The sequence below is a fragment of the Takifugu flavidus genome, chromosome 6, assembly GCF_003711565.1.
Source record: "Takifugu flavidus isolate HTHZ2018 chromosome 6, ASM371156v2, whole genome shotgun sequence".
Lineage (NCBI taxonomy): Eukaryota > Metazoa > Chordata > Actinopteri > Tetraodontiformes > Tetraodontidae > Takifugu > Takifugu flavidus.
The window spans coordinates 13661501-13675359 of NC_079525.1; the positions used below are offsets into that span (position 1 = coordinate 13661501).

General features: G+C 49.4%; 2 protein-coding genes across 9 annotated transcripts in view; both read right to left on the minus strand.

Moving 5' to 3' along the window:
* Nucleotides 1–5541, minus strand: part of tnrc6c2 (trinucleotide repeat containing adaptor 6C2) — an 86594-nt gene extending 81053 nt beyond the window's left edge. The window contains exon 1 of one of the 2 annotated variants that reach the window (XM_057034583.1): nucleotides 5420–5541. The gene's annotated coding sequence lies outside the window, so the exon portion shown is untranslated. The remainder of the gene's footprint in view (nucleotides 1–5419) is intronic. The other variant, XM_057034588.1, reaches the window with a different exon arrangement.
* A 1844-nt stretch (nucleotides 5542–7385) lies between these two features.
* The window catches only part of septin9b (septin 9b), a 39986-nt gene continuing 33512 nt past the window's right edge, over nucleotides 7386–13859 (minus strand). For all 7 annotated transcript variants that reach the window (XM_057034605.1, XM_057034604.1, XM_057034603.1 and 4 more), the window contains 5 exons: nucleotides 11307–11424; nucleotides 10538–10633; nucleotides 10337–10433; nucleotides 9088–9139; nucleotides 7386–8925 (listed from right to left, as the gene is read on the minus strand). In XM_057034605.1, the coding sequence (XP_056890585.1) occupies nucleotides 8709–8925; nucleotides 9088–9139; nucleotides 10337–10433; nucleotides 10538–10633; nucleotides 11307–11424 (580 nt within the window). In that variant the 3' untranslated portion in view covers nucleotides 7386–8708. The remainder of the gene's footprint in view (nucleotides 8926–9087; nucleotides 9140–10336; nucleotides 10434–10537; nucleotides 10634–11306; nucleotides 11425–13859) is intronic.

Genomic DNA, 13859 nt, shown 5'->3' on the forward strand with positions numbered 1-13859 from the left:
CCCCATTTTCCAATTTTCTTGAGGACGGAGGTGCCTGCTTGCCTGGCACATGACACTGATTTCCATCAGCGCTTGGAAATAACCTCAGAGCTGTTGCCAGGGCAACACACATCTACCTTTTAGCAGTTTCTGCATACGGCCAATTTTATTTTGCCCCCCCACCTTTTCTTTTCCCATCACGTTCACTGTAGCTCACGGTGCAGAGGGATGACAGATGCTCTCAGGTTGAGAGCCAGCGGTGGCGAGCGGCGGCGAGCGGCGGCGAGCGGTGGGGAGAGGCGGGAGGAGGTGGGTGATGGAAGAGGAGGGGAGAGCGCTGGTTGGGCGGGTGGTGGAAGGCTGGGGAGAGAGCTGATGCTGGTGGTGTGTGTGGAGAGATGGATGGATGTGTCAGGATGGTCTGTGGAAACTGTGTGTGTGTGGTGTGTGTGTGTGTGCTGTGGGTGAGGTTATTGATGGCTTTCCATTGGGGTTTTTCATGTGTGTGTGTGTGTGTGTGTGTGTGAGAGAGAGAGAGAGAAGGGCCGATAAAACATTAGTGCACTGACACCGATGAACTCCTGAGTCCTGATTAACTAAGGACAGAGGAAGGAAAGAGAGAGAGAGAGAGACATAGAGAGAGAGAGAGAGAGAGAGAGAGACATAGATATACTGTATATACATATATATATATATATATATATAGAGAGAGAGAGAGAGAGAGAGAGAGAGAGACCTCTGTGGAGATAGAAAATAAGGTAAACAAGCAAACCAGCACAGACCACAGTGAGTGTGTTACAAACGTGACTGGATGGTCCAACTTTCTCACGTTGCTGAGGATCTTGACGTGCACGTGCACGGCAGCACGAGGCACGTGAGGAGGTGCCATGGAATCACTGTCATTGAAATGTTGTTGCATAGTGAAGGAAGGAGAAAGGTGCAGGGTAAATGACACCTCAGATCAGCCTCAGCCTCAGCCTCAGCCTCAGCCTCAGCCTCAGCCTCAGCCTCAGCCTCAGCCTCAGCCTCGGCCTCAGCCTCAGTCCAGTCTCAGCCTCAGCCTCAGCCTCAGCCTCAGCCTCAGCCTCAGTCCAGTCTCAGCCTCAGCCTCAGCCTCAGCCTCAGCCTCAGCCTCAGCCTCAGCCTCAGCCTCAGTCCAGCCTCAGCCTCAGTCCTCAGTCTCAGCCTCAGTCTCAGTCTCAGCCTCAGTCCTCAGCCTCAGCCTCAGCCTCAGCCTCAGCCTCAGCCTCAGCCTCAGTCCAGTCTCAGCCTCAGTCTCAGTCTCAGCCTCAGCCTCAGTCTCAGTCTCAGCCTCAGCCTCAGCCTCAGCCTCAGTCTCAGTCTCAGCCTCAGCCTCAGCCTCAGTCTCAGTCTCAGTCTCAGCCTCAGCCTCAGCCTCAGTCTCAGTCTCAGTCTCAGCCTCAGCCTCAGTCTCAGCCTCAGTCTCAGTCCAGCCTCAGCCTCAGTCTCAGCCTCAGTCTCAGTCTCAGCCTCAGTCTCAGTCTCAGCCTCAGCCTCAGCCTCAGCCTCAGCCTCAGCCTCAGCCTCAGCCTCAGCCTCAGCCTCAGCCTCAGCCTCAGATCAGCCTCAGCCTCAGCCTCAGCCTCAGCCTCAGCCTCAGCCTCAGCCTCAGCCTCAGTCTCAGTCTCAGTCTCAGTCTCAGTCTCAGCCTCAGCCTCAGTCTCAGTCCAGCCTCAGCCTCAGCCTCAGCCTCAGCCTCAGCCTCAGAGCAACGTCCCAGTCAAAGTGCTGCCAGGGAGAAAATGAATTTCTTATAACCTGATTCTACTGTAAGGCCACGCTCTGAGTGTCCACACCAGCATTTCATCAGTTGAGGGGACGGCGTGGTCAGGAAGAATGTACTGTAAAGTGAGGAACACGGGTTGAGCATTCAGGTGGGCTGGTGGTGGTGGTGGTGTGTGTGTGTGTGGTGTGTGTGTGTGTGTGTGTGTGTGTGTGTGTGTGGGGGGGGGGGGGGGTCTGTCATGACCTGCCACGTGCTTCCCCATCCTCAGGTACAGGAGCTGGCTCAGGCAATATGCTGGCTAAAAGCAATTTTCTCAAGTGCTATTCTCTCTTGTGTCCCCCAACATACACACACGCACACACACACACACACACACACAAACATAATGGTCGTTCAAGTACATAACATACAGTCTTTTTCTGACAATTGAGTGGAGCATTTATCTAAATAAACTCAAGCTGAGTGCATCCATCCAGCCGGTCGTCATATTTCTCTCTCGGCCCTCATGTGCTGAGACAGAACAGAAGAACTCTCTCTCTCTCTCACACACACACACACACACGCACGCACGCACGCACGCACACACGCACACACACACACACACACACACACACACACACACAACACACACACACACACACACACACACTTATGGTCGACTCATCAGTTGAGGAAAATGACAAATGATGTTCTAAACTTTGCAGAGGCATCGCCCAAGGTTACAGGAGTGGGAAAATAAGAAGGTTACGTGTGTGAGGTGTGAATCAATCTCAGGTCTTATAGACTATTCAAAATGGGAGTCTTGGACGCAGTAAATAAAATTGATCATAACAAAAATTCATGAAGTCCAGAAATCCTTACTTGGGTCTCTTTCCTCCTGGAGGGCAACATTATTATGTTTTTACTCCATCCCCCCCGCGACAAATCTACACACTCGGCGGCTAAGACTCGAGAAAAGGGCAAATTTGCATACAGACCATAAGGAAGAAAATCTGATCATATAAATGTAAATAAGGTGAGCTTAACTTATATTTTCCTTGCGAAAACAGTGAATTGATAACACGGGCGAGCAGAGGACGGGAGGCAGGTGGACTGGAGAGGCCTCATGATCACTATATGCATTAAAGTCAGCCTTTTTAATGCATATACTGGGTGTTGATGCTGTAGATGAACAGCAGGGGGCAGTGGCGCTCTCAATACCCTTTTACCATTCTTCATTGGAGCCCAGGAAGCCTAGCAGGGCTCTAGAGCGCAGCTAATTGGGATCCTCACAAATAATTAGTTTCTAATTTCAAGGCTTGAAAGTCTCTCAAAGTTTCTCCCTGAAACCTACATACATTAATGCAACATTAGATTCAAATTATCCGTGAGTGCTGCTTAGATAAACACATCACAGTTATTCACTTAGATAAACACATCAAGTTAGTCTTTCAAAATGTACAGAAGGTACAAGACATTTAGAAAATTTAAAGAGGAGAATAAAATGTGTGATAGCAGCTAGCTTGTTTGCCTGTAAGTGTACATCCAAGTAGTTTTTTCTATTCTGTTGTATTTTCTCTTTTTAGCCATTTATTTCGATTCCAGCCTGTTGATTTGGAACCTCCGTTCACTTCCTGTTTACTTCCTCCAGCTGGAGAAGCGTATGTATTGCCTGCACATTTAAAACATGCATGCTAACCATAAGCGCTGTTAATACCCTCAAGGGGACTATTCAATAGTTTGAGCACATCTATAAAACCTATAAAATCTATATGTTTAAGACGCAGCGGCTCTAGGCTGACCTTTGACCTGGCCCCCAAGATTTGCTCATTCAAACAAAAGGACGAGGAAAATAAGAGCAGATCAACAAAAGCAGACATGTCCTTGTGGAGTTGCTGCTTTACTTCAGCTGACGTGCTGCGTGTGACTGCGGGGCACAAAGGCTTCCAGAGTGAACGTAATTGTGACAGATAAAAAAAAAAACAGCTCACGGCTGAGGAGATACAAGACAAGCATTCTATTAGTCACTCCGGGACACGGCCCCAAAAGCACAAACTCCGGAGCAGCGGGATTAAATCAGATTTTACTAGTCTGGAGGGGAGATTTTCATTTCAATCCAAACAGACCTCCTCACATATGCGCCTGCAAACTGTCAGAGGAGCAAAAGGGGGAATTGAGGGTCCGGTTTAATTTTCCCTGGGAGCAGCGCGGCCCACCGAGGAACCAAATGTGATTCATATTATCCCGACCTCGGAGGGAGTTTCATCTCAGTGTGACTGTGAGAATGCCAACTCGGTCAATGGTGCATGAAACTGCCTCCTTTTATTGGCACGGCATTCAATCAGATGCTCCGGGGTGTATGTCCTTGGCTCGCTGCTGTGGGGGCCACCCGTATGAGCACTCCCTGCACCTGCCTGCATCCCAATCCCATTTTACGCTCCCTCCCCTCACTTCCAGACCTGCATAAATACAATCAGCGCTGTCACGAACGGCCTAGCCGCTGCATTCTCGCGCGATTGTTTCTGATTGATTATGCAGAGTGTCGCTCCGTCCCTCCCAACGTCTTTGGATTCCCCGGGAGTTGGCCCCGTGCCAGGAGATCCTCCCCCCCCCTTCCTTCTCATCGCCGCGCTCAACCCCCCCCCCCACGTACATCACAGTAGAGGACGGTTAGGTTCAGGGGGGAGGGGGGAAAATGACATTCGAATCCAAAAACAAGCATTTTAATCATAAAAGCAGAATGTTGTCGAATTACCAGAACACACCTGTGTGGGCTGGGGCTGCTACCACGGTAACGATGCCACGAGGCCGTGATCCCGGTACGTTGCAGACCCTAACCCTAACCCATTTCCAAAGCTATTAGAGGGGGCGATGGGGGGCTGTTTCTGCATCAGCAGCCTGCTGGGGGTAGCGGTACTGCTGCTAGCGCGCCATCCTCGGAGGTCTACATTTCACTCTCAATTGCTCGTGTCGTCATGCGCCGCGCGCTCCCCGGCACTCTGCGCCAGTGTAGATTTGAATTGATGTGCGGGTCGCGCGGCCCCATTAAAGCCTGCAGCGGTCCCTGGGCAGCCCTTTTGTCTTCCTGTTTGTTTCCCCTTCACAGCACTAAACAGCTTCCATGACATCACTCCAACCACAGAAGCTTCGCCCCTCCGGAGAGGCGAGCCTTCCTTCCTGTCTTCACCGGGGACGTTAATGAAATACGCAGCTGGCTTTTAATCAAAACAAGGCTAATTTGCATACAGACAGCGAGGAGGCGGCGGCCCCGCGCCCGCCCTGACCATGCAAGCGCCTGGCGTGGAGCCAGGCAGACAAGCCCCCTGATGTCTCGGGGACGGCGAGGAGTGGTGAAACGGAGGCGGTAGGAGGAGGGGGATGTAGGAGGTGGGCATGATAAGGTGGGATGGGGGGGGGGGGTCCAAATCACACAAACAAACAGATGGATGTGGCACATTAGCATGTAGCCACAGCAAAGGAGCGCCGCGCTTCACATGCAAGGAGAACGGCGAGAGTTGGCGAACTCAAGGGCAAAACGGGCAAAAGTGAGGTGCACCGTGGGCAAATCGCAGGTTCGTGTTGAGTTTGATGACGGCGCCCAAAGCCCCCGGGGGGGGGGCACGGGATGAGGCCGGGAATGGAACTCGTTAGCATGCAGATTCTTTAATCGATGCAACGGCATAAATGAACATTGATGAATTACCGACAAATTACCTTAGCGAGGAACACTCGGAGATGCGGCAACGTGGGGCAGGAGGGGCACGTTAGCCAGGAACGGGCTGCGGTCTTTTGTTTTTGGGTGGAAGTCAGATTTACCAGGATTCTCAATAGCTCTGCGTAGCGCTATGGAGGCAATGGAAGCTCGTGAAACATGTGTGTGTGTGTGTGTGTGTGTGTGAGGGGCTGAGGAAACCTGTAGCAACTGGTGTCACTGGCCAAGGGTGATAACAAAGAGAGAAATAAAGCACGTGCAAATGCCACAAAACACGGTATTTGCTGAAATCAGCAGGAATCGCTGCGAGAGTTGGCACAGCACCGGGGAGACGCTACCAGGGAGCAACATGGTGGCGGCTGCGGCGCGATGATTTATCCGGCAATATGGTCCAACTGGGAAACATAATGTACCTGCTGGTGCGTTTGGCGAGGACGGCATCTGCGATTGTGGGCTGGAAAGGGGGCCGCTCGCCATCGTTTAAAAATGTTGGGGGAAAAAAACCCACGTTAATGCCGATTTCACAACTCGGGAAATTGTATCTTTTCACAAAAAGCTCGTTTTTAGCAGCAAGAACGACACACACAAAAGTATGCGTGCAAACATCTGGCTGCACAGGTCGGACGGACCCGTGGAGCCGGTGACAGTGGGATCCCAATAACGTACCTGTAGTTCCTGGAGCTGGTTTTCAGGCCCGTCTTTTATTTGGACCAAATTAGTGTCAAAGGCCAGAGCTCTTCTGGCGCCATCTTAGATCTATCACCCTTCCTACAATGAACCCCGTAAAATGAGGTCATTTCCTCCCAACAGTGCAGGAAGTTCCTCCTCAACCCTAATATGGCCACAGATGTTTCTGAGGGGGTCCAACTGATCGGTCAATGTAAATACAACAGATGGAATTTTATACCCGAACTGCTTTATTTCTGACTGCGCTCGACTAATAGGAACCTTCTTCATCTCTGTGGTGACCAAATCCGAGGTTCCTGGTCTACTCCGGGAATTTTAGTGTTCAATTGAATATTTCTTACCTGAATTTTGCTCAGTTGCTCAGCAGTCGGTGCCTGTCCACATTGTAGCTCCATGTAGTCAAATAAAGAGGGTATCTACGGTTACCCATCGGGGTAAAAAGCACTGCTGTGTGGTAGAGAGAGAGATGAACCGCAGCAGATGTTCCTACATCTACCACAAAAGGACACTAATGGAGATAAAAACCCAAACACGCATTCACTTATAAATGTATTTAGGTAATTGCAGCTGTTCATGGAACATATTCTATTTTTACACACATAAGACCAGCATGACTGCAGCGTTTAATGCGAAACCGCCTTAAACTGCCTCCAAACCCGTCGGATTATTTCACTGGCCATCAGCAGAAGCACCCGGACCCGTCTCATCACCAGCACCAGCACCACCCCCCCCCCCCCCCGGCTCAGTAGGCGTCTCTTTGGGCCCTGCATTAAATCCATTTAAGGACACACACGGCAGAACATCTGGTAGAAAATGGCCTTGGTAACACCGGCGGACCTGAAACGCCACATTTCACTAGCGAGCAACACAAACCTAAATTAAATGTGCTGTGTGTTTTTTTTTTTTTTTTTTTTACAATCTTCCGCACACTCGCCCACAGCTGTACACGAGCTCGGTGAGAAAACGCCACAACGCCATCGCCGTCGTGTGAAAGGCCGCCGGTGACCTTCCACAAGCAAAGGAGCGCCGCGGACGAGTGTGACAGAGGTGTAAATAAGATCTTCTGCAGAGCCGGCGACTCACCGCAAAGCTGTAAACCCACATTTCTCACATTCATTTGGAGCATAATTTGGAGAAATCGAACCCCCCGCTGTGCAGATTTCACTTAGAGTAACGACAGCCGACGTCTACGCAGTTTTAAAGCGACATTTTAGCTGATGGAGGCTGGTTGGTTGTTGGGCTCCAACTCCAAACATGCCGAGAGAAGCAAGACGAGCAACGTTAAACAATAAAAATATCGATCTTTATTTCTGAGAAGAGCATATCAAAGATTAACCTTTGACCTAGGACACCAGAACAAATCACACAAGAATTACACAACAGTCAACAAAGTTCCATCCCATCATTTTCTCAGTTTCTGTGGGTTTGAGAAACAACCGTTGGCGCGTCGGCGTAACGCGACGCTAGCAACGTGGAAACCATATTTTGCTGAATTCACATTAGAATATTGTTTTTTTGTTTTTTTTTTAAACTGATCGTTGAAGACGACTTCTAATGTGTCCATGAGTGGCTTTAATAATGTAGAAATATAGATTCTATATGTTACCTTTTAGAAAAGTCCTTTGTTACTGTTCCAGGGTAGGACGAAGGCGAGGAGCTTCCACTCCTAAAAGCTACGTAAAGATCACGAGTCAAAGAGCTGTAATGAAGGTTGAATTAAACCGATGATGCTTAACATGCACATAAACACAAATCCATAAATCAACCGTAAATACTTTATGTGCTTCTCTTCAGAACGGCATGGAAAGAAAACTTTATTTGCTATTTAGTCGGAAAGAAAACGGAGGAGGACGACGCGTTTCGGAACAAAAGACGCACGTCTCCCCCATCTTACACAATTACGTAACAGCAACAACAGCAATAAAAACATCAATAACTGGGCGCGGCGAGATGCACGACACCACAACACTGGAGTCGGAGGAAATAGACGGCGTGATTTGGGGAGTTTAAAAACAGAACAGGATGACTTGATAATGATAAACTACCGCTGCGGCGGGTTGCTGTTGCAGCGCGGACGTGTCAAAGCTATCTGCCATCTTAACACTATAAGGCTTACCTTAACCTACTGATTTATCTTTATTATCTATACAAATCAATAGAGCACGACACAGAGGACATCGGGACAGCGGTGCAGGCGGTTTTTGCTAGCTCGGAGCTAATCTAGTTGCACTTGCATGGCCAAATTTGCTGCCAACCCAAAGATGTTCTGGAGGAAACACAATTATCTTCCCCATCCTGATCAAGAAAAACAGAATTATTGATGATTTATTTTACATGATTTACCTGCACTAAACCCTGTACAGAGAGAAATGAACACAACCACGTGGGGTCGACGGGGGAAATTCTTCTTTATCAGCGAGCTGGAAACATTATTGATTCACTGTAAACAATCCTGGATAGCAAAAGGCAAACGGTCTTTTTGTCTCACCGGATAAACTTGCGGTCTTATGAATGTAAACAAACGAGACAAAAAAACGGGATGATGCGTGCGCGCCTGGCTGTGTTTGGGTTTCAGAGATGGCAGATTTGGCCGCCTATGCGACTCTACAACTCGTGGGAGAGGACTTCGAGCTGAGGCGGCACCCCGTTGGCCTGCAGGACGGCGGGCTGCTCCTCGTGCTGACCGTCAGCCTTTGGAGGAACGGCCGCGTGGTCGGACGGTTGTATGCTGAAATGGCCGTTGGACTCGTTTAGACGGCGGACGCGGTACGTCTCATAGTGGATGTTGCTCGTGATGTCCTTGATGTTCTGCATGTGTGTCCTAAGAGGAGAATAGAGGACTTTAAATTACACAGACATGCGCTTCGGTGATGTATTCAATGTGCTCCAGATCCTGTCAGGCGATGAGCGCCAGAATAAAAATAAAAACAGGTCTAATTTTGCCGTAGCTTAAAACCGATCACACAGTTTGATGAAAGGTCACCTGATAAGAAGGTCCCGCAGGTAAGCAAACTCACAGTGTGCAATATTTTCCACTGCAGAGAGGGGAAAAAAGGAGGTTAGGTGCGTTTCCTCTGACCAACACAAGGGGGCAGTGTTGCTCCCAGTACTGCTCACAGTTCCCTCTAGCGTGACACCTCCACCAATTTTCTTAAGCTAAGATAACGCCTGCCTCCACTTTAGAGTAATTTACTGCAGCCCTGATCTGCTCCATCCTGGAGAACTTTAAGTGAGGCGCTTTAATGAAGTCCCAGCGACGGGGCCGCCGGTGCCTCCAGTCAGACCAACATGTGTTTGAATTATAGATTATGTCAAGAATATAGATGAAAAAAGGGAGGAGAGCTATTTATGTAAAGCTTTGAAATCCAGCGGCAGGAAATTAAATTCTCTTTGAAAAGAGGAGAGAGGGATAACTGCTGCGCGTGTGAGAGCTGATTAGCAGCGTCGGGGGAGCGCGCCGCTACTAGATCTTGGCGTGAACTGCTGCTAGCTGCCTCGCTAATAAAGAACCATAAATGAAGTGCAATGCACAACTTTAAGCGCCCACCTTCTCTTCTGCAATTGCCTTGAGAATAATTTCTGATCAGTGAGAGCTGTAATCTGGATTTGGCCTCAAAATGAGCTAGTCGGGCAGCTGCTCCTCTCCTCGCCCTCCTCTTTCGTGGTCTCTCTCTCTCTCTCTCCCGGTACTCTGAGAGAAAGGAGCCATTGTTCTCGCTGCCAAACGGGATGAAGTTTGTCCCACAGTCTCCGCACTTCTACCTAACAGCACCATCGGAGAAGTATCGTCTTCCCGCCGCGTCCAAAATGACTTCAGGGCTCCGTAAATCCATCGCAACAGACTTGTGCATTGAAGTCTATTAAATAACTTCATAAAACACTCAGAAATACACTTAAGCATGAATTAAGAAATGCGTTTGACCTTGTGGCCTCCAACCAAAGATTTAATGAAGAGTTCCTCTCTGCTTGCCTCAATTAGCTTTTTCAATGGTGTTCTAGAAAGAACTTTGAAGAACTTTAGAAAGGTTCTCTTTTGTTCCACGGGTGCGTTCGGCATCATCTTTAAGGGATAATACAGTATTCATCCTTCGAAGGTCAAACAATTCAAAGGATGATGGTATTGAAATAACAGCAGAGGCCTTTTCCTGTCAGTCACACACACACACACACACACACCGATTTCTTTGAGGGTGTAATAGGAAAATGTGCCTCTTTCCAGAGTCATTAATTACCCTCGATGGTGCCCCATTTGGTCTTCCTTCCCAGGATCCTCTTGCCATTCACCTGGTACTCCTGGTCGCTGCCTACGACAGCGAACGGGATCGCTTCCTGTCGGGCGCGCGAAGAACGCCGTCAGTGATCGGGCAAAGGTGCGTTTGTGTGTCACAGTGTGTCGGTCCGTGATGGCGAACGGCTGGAGGCTACTAGCTTACCCTGATTTTGTCATTGATCAATCTGTCCTCTGCATCCTCGTCGAACTCTTTCTGAGGGTAAACGTCGATCCCGTTGGCTCGTAGCTCCTCTCTGATCTGCACGCACAAGCACAGTAGCGCACACGTTTCTTCTATTGGGCTAAATTAAAGACGCGCTCTCCCTGCTGGAGTAAAGCGACGTTTACTTTCAGATATTTGTGCTGAGACGCCACTCTGACACGCTGAAGACTTCAATAAACACTCAGCTTTCCCATCCTTTCCGTTCTCGACAGTCGGGGTGGTGGGGGGTGGGGGGGTAATTACAGACTGAAGTGTTTATGATGGCCACTTCTGTTTACAAAAACAGAAACTAAGATCCAAAGAGGAGAGGGATTTAAAAAAAAAAAAAAGCTATTCCTGTTTGCGTCTGCATTTTCTATTTTGACCATTTCTACTTGGCAACAGGAGGGGCAGGAAGTTAAATTCTACAAAATAAAAGCCACACTAACTGGTGGTTAAAGGAACCCGACCACATAAACCCCTCCAAATGTGTTGGAGGAAAGGAGGGGAAATCAGCCTGAGAGGCTTCCTGTCAAACAGCGTCAGGGTCATTCAGAGCTGGTGTGGCCACCCAAAACAAGCTGGAAGCCCCGAGACCTTCCACCGTGCACCAGGGAGGGCAGCGCTAGCCAAAACGGCCATCTTGTTTCGCCGTGCTGGACAGAAGATCCCAGCGAAGGATACCCAGTGCATAAATGCAGCCATGGATGCATCGGAACGCTCCTCTTACTGTCTGTTTGAAGAAGTCCCTCTCCTCCAGGGTCAGCGTGTCGGCCTTGGCGATGACGGGGACGATGTTGACCACCTTACTGAGGCGCCTCATGAACTCCACATCCAGCGGCCTGAGACTGGAAGAAGAAGAAGACGGCTCTAAATGCATGAATGTGGAATAACTAGTCTGGGCTCCAAGGAGGGCCGTGTCTGTAATTACCAAGACTAGCCACAAGATGGCAGCCACGGTTTCCAGTGCGCTTCAACAAACTGCGTTTTGTTCATGAACTTAAATGATTTTAGGTGTTCTGAGTCGACCTCCAGAGGATTGCAAACGTCCATTTGGATACAATAGAACCTTAAACAGGCGATCACAGCTGATAGCAGTCAGAGAGCGCAGACCTCTGCCAAGCCACTCATTTCCCTCATTTTCATGACTCAAAACTAATATAGCAAAAACTTCAATAGGTTTGTCTGCCGCAATATATCGCTCGTCTCGTATTCGGGGCTTAGCTTCGGTTAAAAGATCGCTGATTGAGGCAGCAGTTTAAAGACCAAGGTTCCAATTATCCAAAGCTACCGACTATGTTAGGGAACACGGTTGCTTTTATGATCAAAGCCCCCTCGGTGACAAAGTCCCTCCGAAATCCAGAACATCACCATAATTTAACTAGCTCATTGACCCATTATCAACATTGCCTGAAACATGTCATTAAAAATTTGCTCATAACTTTTTAAATCGAAGTCAAACAAACAAACGCCGGCCGCCACATGACCCCCTTGGCGGCGGCGATTATTGCTCATCCTCCGACGTGCTGTCGCTCAACACAAAGCAAAGACATATTTTCACATCCACGGTTGAGGAGCGCCGTCCCTGCTGACAGTTTGTCCTCATTTCCCCCCCATTTCTCCTTGCCCTCCTCCCTTTTTTTTGCCCTTTCTGTATCAAAAATGGCCCCCGGTTGCTCCTCCAGACAGTCTCCCCTCATGCTGCCTCCCTCGCCCTCCAATTAAACCCCTGCCAAGCCAGGCCAGCCTGGTTCAGAGACCCAGGGACAGCTGGGGGAGAGCTCCGCTTGGCTCCAACACTGACGTGCACACTGACGTGCACCCACGGGAGCGTGTGCCGCACCGAGGTAAAGGCAACGCTGTGATACGAACTAGACAACATGTTTTCACTTTGTGCGTTTGACTCCCCAAGAACCTGCGTAAAATGTACAAGTGTGTTTATGACGCATCCGTTTAAATATATATGGAATATAAATGATACAACTGCTGGAAGGAGACACAAACTGGTATAGCGGCGTCTTTACGCACGGCCGATCTTTGCACATAAACATATGCTGCGTCCCATTTATGCACTTATGCGCACGTGTTGATGTCAAACCTCCTCACGTCATATTTACAGTCAGTAAATGAGGAGAACTGAACTCTCTGCTCCAACTGGAGGCTCCAGCAGCTGCAGCAGCGAGACTAAAGTGCAGCTCTCCTGCGTCGCAGCCAGACGTGCACAATGAGCGTGACAGCCCAGAGGGAAGTCCGTGTGGCTGGGCTCGTTATCTGAAATGGCTGCTGAGGCCGTTCCGCCTCACTGGACCACAGTTCTATATCAAAAACCCCGGAAACGACCCCGAAAGCGAACTGCTGACGTGCAGCTTTGACGAGAAATCAGACGAAACTAAGAACGACAAAACTGGGACGAACCCAAATATGTTAAATGTTACAAAAAGGTTGGAGAAGAAAGGTTGCGTCATCCTTTTCCTGCCTGTTGTCGGCAGAGGAGGGATGTATCGGCAGGGTTGGGCGGCTTCATCTGCATTTAAAAGAGGCGAAAAGGAACAAAGAGGATTCGACTGAGAGTTAATTGATGAGCGTAAACGATCAGAACGACCAGTAAAATCAGCGTTTCATTGGAAAGCAGATCTTTCTCCTGCTATCAAAACTAGCGTCTGATGGTTTTTAATCGAGCGTCCAGATGTTTATCGGCGTTTGCAGCGTTGGGACCACAACCTGAACTCTCTGAGAATACAGGAAGTGAGAGAGAGCGAGGCAGCGAGGGAGGGAGGGAGGGAGGGAGGGATGAAGAGGAAGCACGGCTGTGTGACGAAAGCCGAACTGAGCAGCTGCTAACGAGACGATTCACAAAACATGCTACACAACGCAAGTGTTAGCGTGTCTGTACACACACCCTCGTCAGGGAAACACACACATTCTCTGGAGTGGCAGCTGTGATGTGGGGGGGGGGTCACCAAACACACACATCAGCCCTCCAACGACTCCCAGTGTGTTTAAGTGGACAACTGTTGAGCTACTGGGGGGCAGAAATGTGAAGCAGCAGCGGACGGAGCGTCCAGCTGGGCTGCTTTCGGTGCACGTCCCTCCCTCGTGCACTTTTCTGAGAGGGAGTTCTCCAAAAAAAAATGCCCCATGAAATAGTCCTAATGGAAATGCGGCTTGAATTTAAGAAGCAAAAAGCAGCGGGCTGAGGGTTTACGGGAGGAATTTGTTTCATTTCTCCACTTGGAGCCGCTCAATGAGCACCCGGCCGCCCTCGTGCGTGGGAACCGCCTCG